Below are 19,425 nucleotides of genomic sequence, written 5' to 3' on the forward strand. Positions count from 1 at the left end.
GAAGTTCCCTGTTTCACAAGGAGAGACACAGCGACCCGGCAGTTTGCAGCAATTCATCTCTCCCGACAAATTCATACGGAAAAAAAAAAAATACGACTGTGGATGTTGTTGGATGGGGTGCGGTTCGCTCTGTTTCCGAGTCCAGTCCAGCCCCCCCCCCCCCCCAAAAAAAAGTAGAAGCGACTGAGGGCGTACCAGAGTTAGAACCGGTGCTACATTGTGCAATCTGACGCCTGCTCGCGGACAGGGGGTCCCACACTGACACTACGGCACAGAGAAAGAGTAGAAAAAAAAACAAAAAACAGAAAAAAACCCGCAGTCTGACTTGGTGTCCGCTCAGGAACCCGTCCCGGTCAGACCGAGCAACCCACCTGTTTTGGGATGAGTTCACAAGCGACGGGGTGACGCTGCACGTACGACATGAGGGTTTTGCTACTCAGTTACCGCGAGGCCCACGTCTCAAACGCCTCGTAATATACAGTACAGGTGAGAAACGCTCCACCTAACCACGCACTTATCAAAATGTACAGGCCTGTCGTTCATGATTTAAATATGATTAACTTGTATAGAAATATGGATAAGGCCTGTTAGTCATGATTTAAATATGATTACAGGCCCCCGTATAAAAACATTAACACTTACATAACCCTATACATGGCAATAGAGAAGCAGCAATTCACATATAATGACCACTGCACGATAAAATGCAAACATTTTTAAGTGTATAAACGTGTAAGAAATTGTCAACAAGCGATTGAGAAGTAGAATTTTCTTTTTTTTTAAATTAGGTCTGCAATGTTTCTGAGACCTATAGGTTAAAAAAAAAAAAAAGGAAATAACCCCCCCCCCGAAAAACTGTAAACTTTCCATTTGTTGGTTCTGTAACTGAATTGGGTCCTTAGTATTTGTAGTTTCCGTTTACAGTTTTATTCTCAACGTAGTTATGTACAAACACAGTTCTTCCCACGTTTACACCAAGCACCGTCAACAGAGAACAATTGTTGCTGCAGCTGTTCTGAGACGACAGTTTGTGCTTTCACATAGTCTTCAATTTCTAGATACGTACATAAAAACTGGCCAAAAAATAAATAAATAAATAAAAGAAATAAGTGGGTTGCATTTAACTTTTCCCCAGAAACTCGGCTTAAAAAGTGACAGTGCAGTTACCTGTTCGGGTTTTTTAGTAATTCCGCTTTATTCCAAAAGCTACAAGAACGCACGGTTGGTGAGATCGACCTAAACCCCACCAAGTGCGTGCTCCTCGGAGCCCAAAACACCGGGGTTTTCCAAAGCGGCTCTCCTTTGCCCTGCGAGCTGTACGGACCCCAAAATAACGTCACTAACTCACCACCGGCATCATGGCCGCTGGGCGGCGACAGCTGATTATTTGGCGGCGCGCTTGAGAACGTCAACGTCGTTCAAAGCGCTACGATCGTCCTCGACCGCCCTGCCCGGCGGATACTGCGTGGGCGACGCAACGAGGAAGCTGACGTGTGTGAGCCATGGCGACCGGAAATCGTGACAACACAACCGAGGGTCGTCGTCGTCGTCGCCGCCGCCGCTTCAACAAAATCGAAATCCGACAACGAGACGACAACAACGTGAGAGGTAGAGAGACAAAATGGAAGAATGCTTCTGAGGCTACAAACGTTGAAATTCTGCGGAAATGAAGCAACTCTAACAAATAAGACACGACGCTCAGCGGTCGGGTGCGGCTAGCCGGACGTGTGTTTTTGACTTCTGGGCTCGGAGATCCTCGCATCCAGTAGCCCTGTGTGAACGCGGTGCCCGTGCGTGTGCCCCACCACAGCGAGTAAGGCTACAGGGTCCCTGCTGTGTTTCGGTTGGACCAGACCCCCCCCAGGGGAGTGGAAGGCGGAGGGAGGGAAGATGGATGCAGACTGAATTCAGCGGCGGAGCGGTGGCCGTACGCAGGCGTGCCGGGTACATCCACCCCGTTCCCCGTCGATGTACAGTGTGTGTTCATCTCCCAGCCGAGTGTTCACCGATCAAAATTGAGGGAAACGCCGGAAGCGAAAACAAAACTCTGATTCACCTGAACTGTTCACTATGGTTAGCTTTTTTTTTTTTCCACCGTTCTATTATTTTATTTTAAATGTGCCATCCAGAAATAACTTTGACTCGTCAGAATTTGTATGCGATGTTTACTTGAAAATTGGGAATAGATTTTCATTATTTTTTTTCTACGTGCTTTCATGTTTGAATTCGGGTTTAAACATAAACTATGAAGATCTTGACCTGTTATGTTTGTTCTCTTTGATGAATAAGAATGATTATTGCTTTTCTTTTGTCGCTTTGTCGCACATAGCGCAGGCCGCGGAACTCGCACTGAATCGCAGCCAGTTTGGTGGCCGACCCCCATTGACCTGTTTGGCACCAGGCACTCCCCAAAAAAGCCAATTTCTACCTATATTTTACACATGGCAGGTTTCATTTTGAACCCTGCAGGACATTATACTCACAGGGAGCGTGGCGGCAAAAGCAAAGTGAGTGCAGGTCCCTGAGTGCAGGACGCCGGTGCATGGTTCTCTAAAACTAGCACATGCTCATTATCACAAAAAAATAATAAAATTTTAAAAAATTGTGTCTGCAGCAAACAAAAAAAAAACAAAAAACCCCAAAAGACCCAGAAAAATCTTCCGAAAGCCTCGCCTGTCAGGTGTGAATGTCCCCACCTGGGAAAAAAAGACGACTGTCCTCACTCCACTCCTCCGCCTTGTAAACATTTAAAGAAAGAGAGAGAAAGAGATAGAGATAGACAGCCCGAGAGATACACAGACAGACAGACAGACAGACAGAGACGGACGCACAGAGACAAGTGGTGTTCAGTGTTTCCAGGATGTTCTCTGTTCATTTGAGTCTTTTATCCATTTCCCCCCGGTCTCCCGCTTCCCGTTAACTCTGGGTGGGGGTCGGTTCAGTGACCTTTGACCCCTGATCAGTCAGACGGTGCCTCGCCGGCCAGGGGTGAAATTTGCTGCTTCGCGACACTCGACGTCCCAGAGTTCCACAACGTGGCCGCAGACCTCCCGGTGAGGAGGAGGAAAAAGAAGAAGAAGAAGAAGAAGAAGAAGAAGAAGAAGAAGAAGAAGAAGAAGAAGAAGAAGAAGAGGAGGGGGGGGGTGGCTTCAAATTCGGCTGACCCGCCGGGTGAGGAGGGGGTGCAGGGCGGGGGTGTAAGGGGGTGGGGACGGGCCCGGCTTGATGCCCCTGGTCTTCATGTAGGACAGGAACTGGTCGGGGATCTCGGCCAGCACCTCCTTGGCCAGGCGAGCCATGCTGAGAATGTGGTTCCCCCTGCGGTCGATGTAGTCCCTGAACGGGACAAACTGAGGAGGAGGGAGGAGGAGGTGGAGCAGGATGGTGGACGAGAGGGAAGAGAAGCCGTCAACACAGTCGTCAGAGATAAGAAGAGAAGACGTGAGGAAACGGAAAAGAAAAGACAGTGAAGAAACAGAGGGCGGCAGAGCGTCCGCAGGTGCCAGAGCTCTGCTGACAACATTTCAAGACCTGTTTACGACAAAGACTGATTACGCCAGAGGCTGTTGTGGTGTGGGGGTGGTGTGGTGTGAGCAGCCACACCTGTCCCGGTTCTGGGTAGTATGGGGCCCAGGATGGGTGTGGCCATACACCTGCTGCAAATAATCTCTCTCTTATCAACAAAGTATTGCAGGTAACTCCTGTATATTTGGTAAAGGTCAGAGGTCGGTATCAGGTAGAAACAGGGAAGGAACTACAGTAGGTTATGAACTACATTATTCCACAAACGGTCGTTAGAGCCGTTTCCTTTAGGGCGGATAGCAAGGTGTGATCAAGAACGGGAATAAACCTAATCAGCACTTTACTTTCTCCGCAGAACGCCAGGCAGGAGGATGTTTCTTGGATTTCTCTCCTCAGATCAGCCTGAGCGAGAACAGGTAAGTGTGAAGGTGTTTAAACTGTAACGATCGCGCCACATTACGTGATGTCCGAGGCTTATTTGGCAACGATTTGAGATCGGGCTGAGCCGGGGCGGTGCGGGGTGGTCGCGCTGTGGCATTGCAGTTCTCATCGAAATGTTTGTTGTTTGTTGAGTTGAAAGACTCAGATCTGTCTCTAAACGTTCCCAACCGGCCAGGTCACGATGAAATTCAAGCGTGTTTGATTCCATCGGGGGCGGTCTTTCCAAAATTCACTGTTGTGTGTGCGTGTCAAAGCCCCCAACGGCAATGGCAATTCTCAACAGCCAATGAGATTGCACGGCGGCGAAGCCCATTTGCGAGTGGGCGGGCATGGACTTGTGAAATGGAGGAGTGAGGTGTGGAGCCGCGGTCGACTCCTCGGGGTCCGATCGGCGTACGCCAGCAGCAGCGCTGCGCGGTAGCGAGCGGTACGGCACCCGCGTTCGCTTTTGGTGTCAAAATAATGCCGTATATTTTGCATCCGGCGAGGCTCTCCCACCCTGGACTGTCACAGAGCTCCTCTGTTCTCCCGTGCTCCTCAAAGAAAGCAGTTGCTTTGTGTGTAACTAATGATTTTCTGAAGAGACAGAGAATCTGCAAATTTCAGCTGCTACGCGCGCGCTCCTCTTTTCATTGTCGGCATGATGTAAAATAATAAAATAAAAAAAATCAAGTAACGTGGACGAGGCCTAAGCATTGGGATGAGGGTTTTTCCAGCATCAGAAACGCTGACCCTGACGCAGAAGAGCTTGACTTATATAGAGAAAAAAAATACAAGCCAACAAAATGTTTGTATTCCCCATAAAAGTCCCCATGAATTGAAAATGTAAGACGGCTTAAAGACTTTTAAGGCCCAATATTTGTATAACCAAACGAATAACCTCAACATTTTTCAAGGGCCATGACATATGAAGGCAAGTTGAGTAGAGGATTAGGTTGTTCGGGGATATTCCGCCGACAGCGACATTTTCCCAGGATGAATCCCATAATGCAACATGCTCGGCAGACACTCTGCCCGGGGGTTTGTTACCTGAACGATGTCCCTCTCGGCGAACCGTCCTTGGGATGAGATCCTCTCCTCGTCCCCGTCCAGCTCAATCATTTCTGAGGGCGGGAATGAAGGGAGGGAGGGAGGGAGGGAGGGAGGGAGACAGGCGCATCAGCCCTGGCACGTCAGCAGGCTCGCCCCACGTGTCCGAGCCACGGCGAATGAGCATGACCCCGCGCGTGCGTGCGTTTGAGCGCCGTGGCCGCGAGCGCGCCACTGGGTGAGCGTCTTGACATACAGTGTTGTCGATGCCAAATGCGGCGTGAGGAGGCAGAGTTTGCGTTGCTGAGCATCATGAAGCCATCGGGTCCTAACTGGCACACCACCGCGGAGAGAGAGAGCGAGAGAGAGAGAGAGAGAGAGAGAGAGAGAGAGAGAGAGAGAGAGCGAGAGAGAGGCGAGCGCGTAAGAAAACATGCGAATAAGGGTGTGTGAACGAGAGCGTAGGATGTGAGGCGCGGGGACGGCGCCCGGGCAAAACGCAGCGTTAAAATCGGCGGGGCTCGGCGGCGCTGCGGGCTAATTGGTCGTCCGGGACGAGCGTGCTTCCAGCAGCGCGGTGCAGAGGTGAGCAACGCGCCTGTTGTCCGTGATTAGAATGGCAACGGAAACCCTACTCCCACAAATGAGCATTTTTTTTTTTCATGTCCAATCAACACCAAGTGAATGGTGGTGGAGGAAGCAGAACGGCATGCTGGGTAGAAGCGGCATGAAAGAGGGGGGCGCAGGCGGAAGGATTGAGCCATATGGGAGGAGAGATAATGGCTACAACGTTGGTAAGGGATTACCGCACGCAAATAAGCAACACTAGCACCTACATGGCCGCGTGCGTGCGCACACACACACATAACGACAAAGCAGGATGCACACAATTACATGCAGAAACACTGACAGAACCACCACTGTACAGTAGTTATCATTCAGGGTATTCACTCACACACACACACACACACACACACACACACACACACACACACACACACACACACACACACACACACACACACACACACACACACACAGCTTACCATCAAATTCTGCTGGTCCAACCCCAACAATTATAATGGACATGGGCAGAGCAGCGGCCTTTAAAGACACAGAGAGCAGCGGTGAAAGGACAGCAAGCTTCTTCTCACCGCAGCGTATCTAGGAGGCGACAGGCCGTCAGCCCCACACAATGAGCTGCTCTAAAACGAACCAACCGTCCATGGCAGGGGAGCACTCCGGGGAAATTTGGCGTCCAAAGACCGGCGAGGTCTGTCTGATCCGCACTCGCCATTGTACTTACTCCCAAGTTGCTTCTTTACTAATTTCATGCATCCACAACTTTGTCTGCGTCTCCCGCCATGCCACGGCTTAAAATTGCCTTCCATTAGCACCGTTCCCCTGCCCTGAGCAGCCGTCTGGGGCCCCGGTTCGCAATATTGTTTATTAGATCTCAGCCGAGTGGGACGTAACAGCACGGTGGGAATAACGGGTGATAAATGATGAATGAGCACTTTTCAGTGTTTTATAATTCTGCGCACAAATTGGTTGCGGGGGGGGGGGGGGGGGGGGGGGGGCGGGGGGTTATGAGAGCGCCCGCAGGCCAGGCTAATAATTACTCTCAAATCTTGTTGGACAGTAAAAACCCTGTCACGTGCAGCTGAATCTGTTCACCAGAACGGCAATTTCATGCACCTGAGGTTATAAACATGAGCAATCTGGGAAAAATTTGCTTGACGTTGTAACTTCGGTCACTCTCATTAGAAAAGTGAGTTACTGGAATCTAGCACAGCAGCAAAAGAACCAGAAGGAGACTTTACACCGCGTTCCAAATTATTATGCAAGTGATATTTTTCTCTGATTTTCCTAAAGAGTCGATGCAAATGACAGTCAGTATAATTTTCAAGTCAAGTCATCAACCCTTAGGGTATAATTTGAATGTTGTTGAACAAACCTCCCAATGATAACAGTATTTTTTTCAAAAATAAAAAACCCAAAATGCACTGTTCCAAATGATAATGCACAACAGAGTTTCAAAACATTTTATAGGTTGTGAAGAACTGAAAATGGTCATTTGTTGAATTTGCAGCATTAGGTCATATTTACTGAAATCAAAAGCTATTTCACTCAAAAACATCTTAACAGGCCAAGTTACATGTGAACATAGGAGCCTTCTTTGATTTCACCTTCACAATTCTTGCCTCCATTGAACTTGTGAGTTTTTGGAGAGTTTCTGCTTGAATTTCTTTGCAGGACGTCAGAACAGCCTCCCAGAGCTGCTGTTTTGATGCCAACTGCCTCCACCTTCATAGATCTTTTGCTGAGGATGCTACAAAGGTTCTCAATAGGGTTGAGGTCAGGCGAGAACGGGGGCCACACCATGAGTTTCTCTCCTTTTATGCCAATAGTAGGTTTATGCACAACTGCAAGCCTCTGGAGGATCCTACACCTTGAGGTTGGTGGGACTCCAGAGGCACCAGCAGCTTCAAATACCTGTTTGCTGCTTTGTAACGGCATTTTAGCAGCTGCTCTCTTAATCCCATGAATTTGTCTGGTAGAAAGCTTCCTCATTCTGCCTTTATCTGCACCAACCCGTCTGTGCTCTGAATCAGCCACAAATCTCTTCACAGTACGATGATCACGTTTAAGTTCTCGTGAAATATCTATTGTTTTCATACCTTGTACAAGGCATTGCACTATTTGAGGCTTTTCAGCAGCAGAAAGATCCTTTTTCTTTCCCATGTTGCTTGAAACCTGTGGCTGCTTAATAATGTGGAACGTCCTTCTTAAGTAGTTTTCCTTTAATTGGGCTCGCCTGGCAAACTAATTATCACAGGTGTCTGAGATTGATTCCAGTGATCCAAAGACCCTGAGACACAATACCATCCATGAGTTTAATAGAAAAACAAAAAATTAAACTTAACTTAAATCCAATTTGCATAATAATTTGGAACACACTGTATAGATGTGCGCACACGCACATGCACACGCACACACACACACACACACACACACACACGGAGTTCCTACATTGACTATGGACTCCTTGGTCTGTGCCATGTCGGTGATGACGCCGTCCGATATGATGAGGAGGATGAAGTACTGCGAGCCGTCTGTCACCGCCGACGCATACCTGCCACGGGAAGAAGGAGGGTCAAAGGTCACATAAGCCATAAGGGAAGGCGAGGGCAGAGGCGGTGGGAAGGTCAGAGGAGCAGGTGCCGATCTTCTGGCTGATGGCGAAGCACGATCCGTTGCTCCGGAGAGCCCCCCTGCACCGCGTCAGAGTCCAGTAACGACAAGCTCTGAAGCACCCCGGCAGCATTTGGTATCGCACACGCTGGTCTTTGGCTCATGTGGTGCAACTTAGACGTGAACCCATTTCAAGATGCTCTAGGCCATTCCAATGGCTCCCTGCTCCTGCAGTACGGTCGATGTTTTTACTTGACCATAACAGCACTTGACCGGTGCGAATACGGCAGCAAACTGACTTGATAAGGTTAGGTCCTGTGACGGTGCCGCCTCCTACGATTCGGCGCAGCTTATTCTACAACTAATGTTTGTCTATGGAGACTGCATTCACCAGCATTTGAATGGGTGTTGGTTTGAATGGGTGAAAAAGCCAGCCCACAAATTAAATGGGTTTCTCCATACTTGTAGCCCGAATAAATACATTCAGGCTGTATTACATTGAGATTGGGTTAGGCTGGGGGTTGTTTGTGGGGTTAAGTCTTTGAGTTTCTGCACCTTCCTTGTTGTTTCTATGATGCGTTCACACTCAGGAAGGAGGAAAATGACCTTGTTTAGGTGAATAAATAAAATTCGCAACATCTGAGATGCTCTGCTACAGCACAGTGCTGGGCACAGCAGCTAATATTTTTGGGATATTTCTCTTTTTTTATCTTCATTTAATCTTAAATTGTTTTTAATAGTCCATCCTTTTTTTAGTTTTTATAATATATCTTTTAAGAAACAAAGAAAATGAAACAATAATTGTATAGTGAACATTGATGATCTCTATAGCAATGCAATGTTTTATGTCTTTATTTGCAAAAACAAATCTGAGTAAACAGAAAAAAAAACAGCATTAGGATTTAAATTTAATTCAACGTTCTCTTTTTTTCAGTGGACTTTCCCCCCGCCACCAGTGAGTGGTGAACAATGGAGCTATTCTTAGTGTGTGTGGGTGGACTGCACAGTGAGAGATATGGGATTTGAGGGCGCTGCTGACGAGGGGTGGAGAAAAGCGCTTGTTACAGCCAATCTGAAAACTTAACAGTCAAGATGTGGAAACGGAGAACATCAGGTGGAGCCGGGGATCTACACACAGCTGCGTCCCTACCGATAGAAACAGGCACACAAAGGGTTAACCTCATCATCCCTGTCCCCCATAATGGTTAGATCAAGGAGGACTGGCTGATGTTAATGATGTTTCTTTTTGTTCATTTGATGGTAATTAAGTCGGCAGCACCACCTAAACCCATTTTCTTCATCATTAGTGCACACACTGCAAATTAACACCACCTTTTTTCCCCCACAAAGGAGGAAACTAGAGCCACGGCCTCTGCGGTCGCTTCTAAAACGGATTAATGGTGATCAGTTGAGCGCTGGAGTCCATAACTTGGCTTCAATAGGAAGTTAAATGGAAAGTTCATGACTCGTGTTTTAAGTTCCCAAATTTATTTTAGACGTGTAGCTGCTTTCTCTCCATCGGGCATCAACGTGACAATTTATTAGGTGCAGGTAACACTGCAGAGACGGTGAGAGAGACGGAAGGAACAACCGGTTCTCATAATGTTTTAATGATGATTGATTCAACGATTCAGTGATTCAACTTCGAAAACTTCAAAAACACAAGAGCTGGCAATGCTATCGATTTAATAATAATAATAATAATAATAATAATAATAATAATAATAATAACAGGCACCTTTCACAAGTAATTAAAAGTGCTTATATATGAACAGAGAGTGTGTATAAGTGCGAGAATGAGGGAGACAGAGCATGTGTTAATACAAGATGGTAAAATTAATAATTGTCTGTTATATGTGTCATATCTCTGTTGAGAAGTGCAACATGAATAAAGTCACATTATTATTATATTTGGAAAGAGAGTTGTCCGCACCAATGTTAAACCAGAGCCACGCCCAGGGGACACACTGTATTGTGATGACTTATTAGCAGAGTCACACGGCGGTGTGGCTGCATTATGAATGTAATCACCCTGGCAGCCCATCATGCTAATCACATTCAGAGTTGGCTCCTTATCTAATGTCGACGCCTTGGTGCATATTTTCTAAAGGGCTCATTCTTCATATACCGGTTGCAGAGTGGGAGGTGTGACATTTGATGTTTGTTTTCTTCTTCTTTTTAAACGTGTGGCTATTTTTTTCCCCCGTTGTGCGTGGGAAAAGTTTGTTTATTTCGCCCGCTCGCTCAATTCCCTCGCACCTGAAGGGCAGCACATCGGTCAACGTAGAGGCGGTGGCCACACTCAATGAGCACACAAATGATTTCCTCAAACTCTAAAGGCCACCGGTGATCGTGGCATGTGTCCGGCGCGGCGGAGTTAGTATCGATCTCCTGAGAGGCGAAGGAGCTATTAGCGCATTTATTTTAATCTCCTCTTTTACCGGCGGGCTTCACAGGTCACTGGAGAGCGGCGCGCACACCGCCAGGATCTGATGAGAATCTATTGATCAAATGGATTACAGTGGGAGACATGGGAAGGGGATTTCTCCTGCAGCACTGCAAATTTCACGATGGCTGTTTGGTGCTTGTGTGTGTGTGTTCTGGCTCTCATGTTTGTGGCTTGCATGGTGTGCGTGCGTGTGTGTCTGTGTGTATCTGTGAGTTTGCGTGACCTCACATATGTGTATGTGTGCGTGTTTTTGTGTACATGACACACTTTCACGACAGTGATTATGGGGGACCTACCTGGCGACGTGGTTAATAACAGGGGAGAAGTGGGTTGGACCGTAGAGACGTACGGATTTCAGGCTCTGGTAGTATGCCTCCATGACTCCCTCGATGCCGCTACAGTAAGGATTCTGGGGGTTTCCATTCTGAACGGAAACACACGGACAGCAAAATTAGTCTACAGCAGGCCTATTCAATGGCCAAGTGTGGCGCGTGCATGATTGTATGTTCACCCTTTGAATAAGAGTGAAGTTGAGCAGTAAACTGAAAAAAGAAAAGACAAAAATTGGATCTTTGCTTCTAAACTAAATGACTAAATGTCCTCCAATAAAAAGAGGCAGTTTTCCTAGATGTCCCACCCATTGCTGCCTCAACCTACCATAATTTGTTAGCACACTTTTTGTCAAACTACAGTGAATAGATTAGTAAACACCGGAGCAAAGGGAAAACATACATTGATAAGTAAAGGTACAAAAATTAAAAACGGAATGAAAAAAACCCACAAAAAGGTGCAAAACATGTAATTCTAAGCTACTATGTGAACCCTCTTGCAGAATACTTTTCAATGTTACTTAGTGCAGACATGGTGTTTTTGGCGGACCAAGGGGCGTGGTTAAGCCGCGGCTGCAGAGGGCGTCATGGCTTCCTTGATTGGTCCGATCTGCGGCAGGGAGCTTTCTTAATGTTTGTCTGTCTTGCAGAGGGGATGGCGCACGGCCAGACCACTCCGATGCGTCCAGAGGCCACACTCACTCACCCGGATTTTTCGGTGATTAGGGACAGGTTGTATCCAGTGAGCCGTGACACTCAGACAGGAGAGGAAATAGCCCAGTTGTTGGTGCCGAAGAGCCGCCGGCAAATGCTCTTCCAGGCGGCTCACCATAACCTGATGGCTGGTCACCTCGGTCAAGATAAAACACGACAGCGGATAATGGCGCGCTTCTATTGGCCAGGCATTTGAGCAGATGTGTGTAAATGGTGCGCCGCGTGTCCTGAGTGCCAGTTAGTCAACCCTCCAGCTTCGCCAAGAGTGTTGTTGAGGCCACTCCCCCTAGTCAAGGTCTCGGATGAACCTCATCGGGCGGTTGGACCTCAGTGCCCACGGGTATCATTTTGTGTTAGTCCTACTGGATTATGCAACCCGGTACCCCGAGGCGGTGGCATTGCGCAGTAGTGTGGTGCAGGCACTGTTTCAGATCATCTCCCAAGTCGGGATTCTGAAGGAACTCGTGACCAACCAGGGCAGTACCTTTATGTCACGTACACTTCGGGAACTTTATGAGTTACTTCGCATCCGCTCAATTTGGACCAGCGTTTACCATCCCCAGACCAACAGTCAGGTGGAGCGCTTTAATAAAACGCTCAAAAACATGATTTGGAAGTATTTCACAACGATAGTCGTAATTGGGACAAGTGGTTGGACTCCCTGTTGTTTGTGGTGCGGAAGGTTCCCCAGCGACACAGATTCATCACCTAAACCTCTTAAAAGAATGGGGGGCGTCCGTGGCTTAGGCCACACCAGTCATTGAGAGTCAAAGTTCGACACCTACCCGATGCCCTGGGTCGATTACCCTTTCGACTGTTTAGGAACGGCTCATTTTTTCACGACACCAAGGGCAACTCTCAGATATACTTGTCTCAGAAGTCGAGGGAAAAATCTGCATTCTCCACTGCGTTCAGGTTGTAGCACTTTCACTCACTTCCATTCGTGTTGGTCGGTGCCCCAGCCACATTTCAGCGTCCGCATGTAGCATACACCTACCTAGATAACGTAATCATTCACAATGACACCTGGGAGGGGCGTTTGTAGCATCTGGGCGCAGTGCTTGAGTCTTTGAGGCGGGCAGGGCTCACTGCCAACCGAAAGAAGTGGGACGGAGGAAGGTTGGGTATCTTGGGTATCACTTGGGTGAAGGCCTGGTCCGACCCCAGCTTGATAAAACTGCTGCGGTCGCAAACACACCGGGACCCAAGACTAGGAAGGAGGTGAAGCAATTCTTGGGGCTTGCCGGCTATCATAGGAGGTTTGTACCCGACTTTTCGGAGCTAACCAGCCCCTTGTCCGACTTGGTGTTCCTGATTCGGTCCAGTGGTCAGAGAAGTGCCAGCAGGCGTTTGTGAGGATAAAGTCAGCTCTCTGTGGGAAGCCAGTGCTGTTTAACCCTTACTTCTCTCTGCCTTTCTGTCTGCAGACTGACGCGTCGGACGGAGGGCTGGGCGTGGTCTTGTCCCACGAGGTGGAGGGGACAGAGCAGCTGGTGCTGTACCTCTTCCGCAAACTTTTAGAGCGGGAGTCGAGGTACAGCACAGTGGAATAGGAGTGTCTGCCGATCAATTGGGCCGTCAGTTCCCTCCGCTATTACCTCCTGGGGTGCCCTTTCACCCGCTGTTTGGACCACGCCCCGCTGCAGTGGCTCCACCGCATGAAGGACACGACGCTCAGATCACCCGGTAGTACCTGGCTCTCCAGCCCTTTAACTTCCAGATGGTCCATAGGTCGGTGGCGCAGATGGTCGTGGCTGACTTTCTCTCCCACTCTGGGGGGACCAAGGGGCGTGGTTAAGCTGCAGCTGCAGACGGCAGCATGGCTTCCTTCACCGCGACCGCACAGCTGCCCCGAGTCGGCCGAATCAGCGCCCGCGCGGTTAACTCCTGTGCCCAAACTCATTATTATTTATCATTTATACTTTTGGCCAGCGAGCCTATTTGTTCAGTGTGTATAATAAAACTCTCGCCATGTCAGCATCCCATGGCAAGAAAGACTCTGTCTCCCTCCCTAAACCCCTACCTGTGGGTAGAGACACCCACAGTCTTTTTCCTCTACTGCCCTCTGTGAGGTGTTCAGCGTCAACGATACATTAGTCAAGCTTTGGCTTTCCAAAAGCACCAAAGTTTTCCAAACCATTGTCCAAGAATTACATAAGGAGAGAAAATACTTATCATACCAATAACAAACTATAATAATGAACGACTACACAAATAATGGTTGGAATTATGGTGATATGGAGATACGAATAAATTGAGAACACAATACTTGATCAATAAACCTCTTGTAATGCATTATAATCCTGAAAATAATTGACCTAACCTTTGACATTGATAACATGATTGAAACCCAGTAACAGTTGGCAGGTCATAGAATACTAGAGGGTATAATAGAAGGTAGACTGACATATTCATTTTTTCTTTAAGTGAGCTGGATCAGCAAAACCTGGCAACCCAGGCAGACTTCAACCTGGTCTAGCAGCATGACTGGTAATTGTCCAAATGGACTCTGGGTTCCAATTCAGCTATGAGTAGTTTCACATAAAATGGGTTGCATCTTCAACAGACAACCATTCAATGACACGAATGGATCTATTACACAGAACGTTGAAGACAATCAGCAAACTATAATGAATAGTTTAATTTAAATTGATAATGTGTCTAAAGTGGGGCACTATCGTAGCCTCCTGTGCTCATGCATATCGGCATATCAGTTTTTTCTTCCTTGAAAATGTCATACACTAATGGCCACTGTTGCATCATTAACATGCATATTTAAACTTTGCGTTTTCAGTCGAAGTTACTTGTTGATCAGAAGATAACCCTTTTTCAAATATTATTAATTGCATGGTGCTTAAGCAACATGCCACTGTTATTAATCTTTGAAGTGCAGTGTGTCTTCACCATATCCAATAGTGGGTGGGCTGATTGCTAATCATGAAAACTGCCACATTAATCCCCCGAGATTATGCTGATTTTCATATTCAGAAATATGAAAGTGGACATTAAAAGTGGTATGTGCAACAAAAATTTACTTGGCTGAATTACACATTTTGCGAGAGAATAATCCAAATCATAATCACGATCCTATTGTTTGAGTGATGAATAAAAATATATATGCAGATTTCATTTTGTTAATGGAATTGATTTTCCACTGGACAATATGTTTCTGTTTCAATCAGAATATGGTTGGTTGCCATGGTGATCTTGGGTGCCGTTGTACCTCAGCAAACCTAGTCAGATGTCTCTAATGGAAAAAAACAGATTTCTTTTCTCCTTTTATTCTAATGATCGACACTTTAACTTTAGAAAGGGTTATTGGTGCTTGTAAGCATTACGTCTGGTACAGTAGCAGGAGCATCTGCAGTGTTTCTCTTTAGGAGCTGACTCAGTTGAATTCTTAATGCTCAGATTAATGCAGATGCATCTTGTCTTGAGCTCGGAGGTGTCTGGGGAGACTGTTACCCAACGCAGCAGCTGTAAGGGCTACGAGAGCCTGCGGCACAACATCTGGAAGGGGGCGGGGGGGGCGTAAACCAGGGAGATGGCGATGGGTGGGCTAAGCAGCGACTTGGGGAAGACGTCTGGAGCGCCAGGGGTACAAATAGAAGAATGGTGAAAGGATACAATAATGTATGGATGCACGGATGCCTGTATGCTGTGCAATGTGTATGTTTGGGTGGATGATTAGTGTCATTGTCTAGTATGTAAGAATAAATATATACAGTATATTTCTACAGTATTTATACAGTATATTATTAATCTCATTGTCATCTACTATTATCATAGTAATTCTGTCTATTTCCAACCATGCTGGATTCAATTAACATTTCCCTGGCATAATCTATGTCGTTAAACTGATTCCCTGACAAAATTGCTGAAAAAAATGGGTCTATTCTCAAGGTATTCCAGTACTTAAATATCTGAGGACGAAATCCAAGCACTTCAGGCACCTCATGACACGATAAGAACCCCGGTGATAGATGGATAGAGAGATGGATTGACGGATTGATGCAGTATTTGGAAAAAGTTGCCTCCGTACCAGAGCAAACTCGTGAGAGACCCGTCCGTCGGGGGGGAGTTTGGCACCGAAGCCAAGTGCAGGGAACATCTTGTCGCTGTCGTAGTCCTGAATGATCTCTCCAACGGCCCGCAGCGCCATGGCATAGGCGTTCAGCTGGTAGGGGCTCATGTAGTGCAGCGAGGTGGGTTGGGATGGGTTGCCTACGACCAACAAAATTTATAAAAATATATAGAAAAAATATATGTGTATATATATATAAATATATACAATATATACATGTATATAATTGAATGACAAAGTGTTTACAAACTGTGAGGGCAAACAAACAATAATAATGAAATAATGAAAATAATAATAATAACAATAATAATAGTGAACCGAGTTTGGATCTCATCACACAACGTCTAATCGTTTGGTGAAATCAGTCTTGCTATCAGCTGAATTGCCCTGGTAATGATGACACTGAACAACCTGTGTAACGATAACAAGTCTGATTACTCAACTATTCCCTTTATTGATTCCTTCATTTTAAATACCATATTTCTTCAAATATAAACGGGTAGCCAAATGAAAATCGTGCCCCTAATAAATGTCGGGGGCATGCTCTATAGGAACAAAATAAGAGCCTGCCTCGAATACAGACGGGGGACAAACTGATCGGAGCTGCGGCGCTGTTCCGGCTCCGATACAAAGCAAATAAAGCAAAGCAAATGTTTTTTTTGGAGATGTATTTCATTTACTCTATTTCCTATTGCTGCGTAGCAGCTTTCAGATCGATTTTTGGGGTAAATGCCTAGTCTGAGCGCTCTCGCTCTCCAGCGGTAGCCCTCCCCTGTCGGCTACCACCACAAGTGTGACTTTTAGGATAGCTACTAGCTCTCTCTTTATTCACCATACCTGATTGCATGGCATGGCACCCAGACAGATGTTCTGATTTTAAATTCATACTTAAATATGATCAAATATTCTTATTAAACAGAGGGAATTAGATATAAAAGCCTGCCTCTAATATAAGCCTGCGTCCAATAAAGGCCCGGTACCCTCTGCAGTTGAGAAAAAAAAAAGCCCCGGTCACAATTTGAGTAAATACAGTATTACCTTTACTCTTTTTACAGAGGACGTGGCGTGCGCTGCACTTGACAGTACTTGAAAAGTACTCATCTACTTTACACGCATGGATATATGAAGCTGTACCAATGATACGTAATGGTGCATTCGATAAAATCAGCCAAATATGAAGCCACAAACGAGTCCTATGAGGAATCCGCTATGACAACTAGCCAGGCAAATCCAAACTTGCCAAATAAGAGTGCAGAAACATTAAGTGCATTCTCAATAGAGTGTTAAGTTGCAATGTTTGATCAGCCCAACATCGAGGTATTTCCCTGACAAGGGAAGATAAAAAGCTGCTGAAAAGTCACTCACCATTTGATGCTGTGAAATCAATTGCCACCGTGAAATTAATCTGAGTCCTACAAGAGGAGAAAAAAAAATAAAAAATCAAGTGTAAGCTAACATGGACTTATCAATCACGGCTGATTACATCACAGCGTGTTTGAAAGGCAGCCTTGACGGGTAATTAATTGTCACATTTATCGTTCGCCGCGTCTCCCCGAGAGATAAATACTGCAGCACTGAAAGTGACTTTTGCATCTGGATGAGAAGAGGGATGAGAAGGGGGAGTAAGCGGGGAGCGGAACGTGAGGCGCTGCAGGACGCAGTGTGAGCCCGTGGTTTCTCCACTCACCCGCCTTTGATGTAGTCGAGAAACGACAGCTCCGTGTCCACCAGGCAGGAGAGGAGGGTGACCTGCCGAGCGGAGGGGAGCAGGGGTTAAGGCGTTGGTGACCAAAGACCAGAGGTGTGGGCTCGAGTCACGTGACAAATATGATGACTTCATACTCCACTTCCATTTACAGTAGCTCAAACCGAGAAAGACTTGCAAACGCGACTTTGACTCCGACGACCAACGACTCGTGATTTCTACTTGCACGTGAGCCTTTTGACTCCAACGGACCTGATGCCCTCCCCAAGCCCAAAGTTTAAAAAAAAAAGTTATTAAGAAAAAGCGTGGCCAATACAGCGGACAGGTAAAGACGGGCGCAGCCGTAGTGTCGCTTTGTGCGCGCGCCATATATATGACGTCGTTGCGGCGCTCGCGCGGCCATTTTTTTTCTCGCGAGGGCGCGCACCTCCCAATCCTTGGAACTCCGCGCCGCGCGCTCCAGGTAATTCAAGATGGACGCGTTCCGAAAGAAGGCTGTGTGAAGAGTTCCGCAGGTGCAATCTGTACGATCCGTCCATGCACGTCCACAACAATAACCAGATGGCGTTGAATTGACCGAAGGAGACAGCGCCGTCTCCGTCCAAACATTTGGACTATTTTAAAACTCTGGGACTTCTTCGTAATGTTAACACGGACAATTTGCACTCACGACTAAATATAAAACCCCTGCATTGACTACAATAAATGTACAAACATTTAACACTTTCTATTTTCATTTTACAGCTTAACTGTTCGAGTTATTCTGATCCTTCCCTTCACAGTAGTTCTTTCAGTTTGTCTGTGGCGGTCATAGTTTGTTGTCATATTGATGTGTCCTTCTCATGGCTACCCAGGTGTTTCCATGGAAATAAAACCTTTATTTGGAGAGAAATAAAGATATATATTTCAAAAAGCATTCTTGATTTGTGTAAATTTTATATATAAACTATTACTCTTGTTGAAAATATGAAATGGTATTACGTTTGGTGAAGAGCACATTATGACTTGTTCATGAATCAATCAATCAAACTTTATTTATATTGCACCTTTCGAACAAAACAAAATTAAGTATGAATACTAAAAGCATACAATTATAAAACACCACGTAAAAGCCGGACTGAACAGATGGGTTTTCAGTTTACGTTTAAAAACATCAATAATTCCAGCTCCTCTGGGATCCTCTGGGGGGCCGTTGGAGCGAGGCAGCCCAACGCAGCACCAAATGTTTTTGTTTTGCTTGGTGGAACGGAGGATCTGAGGGCCCTTCCTGGCTCATAAACCAAAAGCATTTCCGGGAGGTGGCCCGGTGCACGGCCGTGAAGTGCCTTATAAATAAATAAAAACAATGAAAATCGAAAGCTAACAGATAACCCGGTGTGAAGACTTTTTGATTATGACTTTTGATCTTAGGCAGCACTCGCGGCACAATTTTGAATGAATTGTCGTCGGGTTTATGGCGTTCTTGGGTCGACCAGAAAGGAGAGCGTTTTGATAGTCGAGCCTGCGAGTTCTGAAAGCGCGTCAGCCTCCCTGCGTCGCTCGGGAAGAGAAACGGCTGCACTTTCACCAAAAAAACGCTTTCCAGGACATTTTTCATCACAACTCTTCTTTACATTTTAAGGCTGTTTTCATCGTATTCTGGAAAAACGACGCGGCAAAAACCCCAGGCTCTCCGGGGCGCATGGGAGAGCCGACAAAAGTGGTTTTATGAAGGCTGTGAGTTTGATCTGCCCTCTCCACTCACCGTTCCCGAGTTGAGATACTTTTTCTTCTTCTTCCCTTTCTTCTTGGGATTTAGAACCTGCGGACGGAGAGGAGAGCGGGTCATTTTCTCACGACTGATCGGTTTCAAGGGTTAAACCGGTCGGCGCTTATCCACCCTCGCTCAACTCCGTCTTTATCTAATTGCAGTGTAGGCAGACGCCAGAGGGTCAAGATCATCTTCATACATCACGGG

The 19,425-nt window shown here is 46.5% G+C and overlaps 1 protein-coding gene across 1 annotated transcript in view; it reads right to left on the reverse strand.

Moving 5' to 3' along the window:
* Positions 1–3,149: 3,149 nt before the first annotated feature.
* The window catches only part of LOC307231527 (copine-8-like), a gene marked incomplete at both ends in the record, with an annotated part of 54,877 nt that continues 38,601 nt past the window's right edge, over positions 3,150–19,425 (reverse strand). The window contains 9 exons of the mRNA XM_080002278.1: positions 3,150–3,350; positions 4,993–5,066; positions 6,039–6,096; positions 8,026–8,128; positions 10,933–11,060; positions 15,722–15,903; positions 17,129–17,175; positions 17,451–17,512; positions 19,213–19,269. Of these exons, the coding sequence (XP_079858404.1) occupies positions 3,150–3,350; positions 4,993–5,066; positions 6,039–6,096; positions 8,026–8,128; positions 10,933–11,060; positions 15,722–15,903; positions 17,129–17,175; positions 17,451–17,512; positions 19,213–19,269 (912 nt within the window). The remainder of the gene's footprint in view (positions 3,351–4,992; positions 5,067–6,038; positions 6,097–8,025; positions 8,129–10,932; positions 11,061–15,721; positions 15,904–17,128; positions 17,176–17,450; positions 17,513–19,212; positions 19,270–19,425) is intronic.

Source organism: Zeus faber (assembly GCF_960531495.2).
Source record: "Zeus faber genome assembly, chromosome: 6".
Taxonomy (NCBI): Eukaryota; Metazoa; Chordata; class Actinopteri; order Zeiformes; family Zeidae; genus Zeus; species Zeus faber.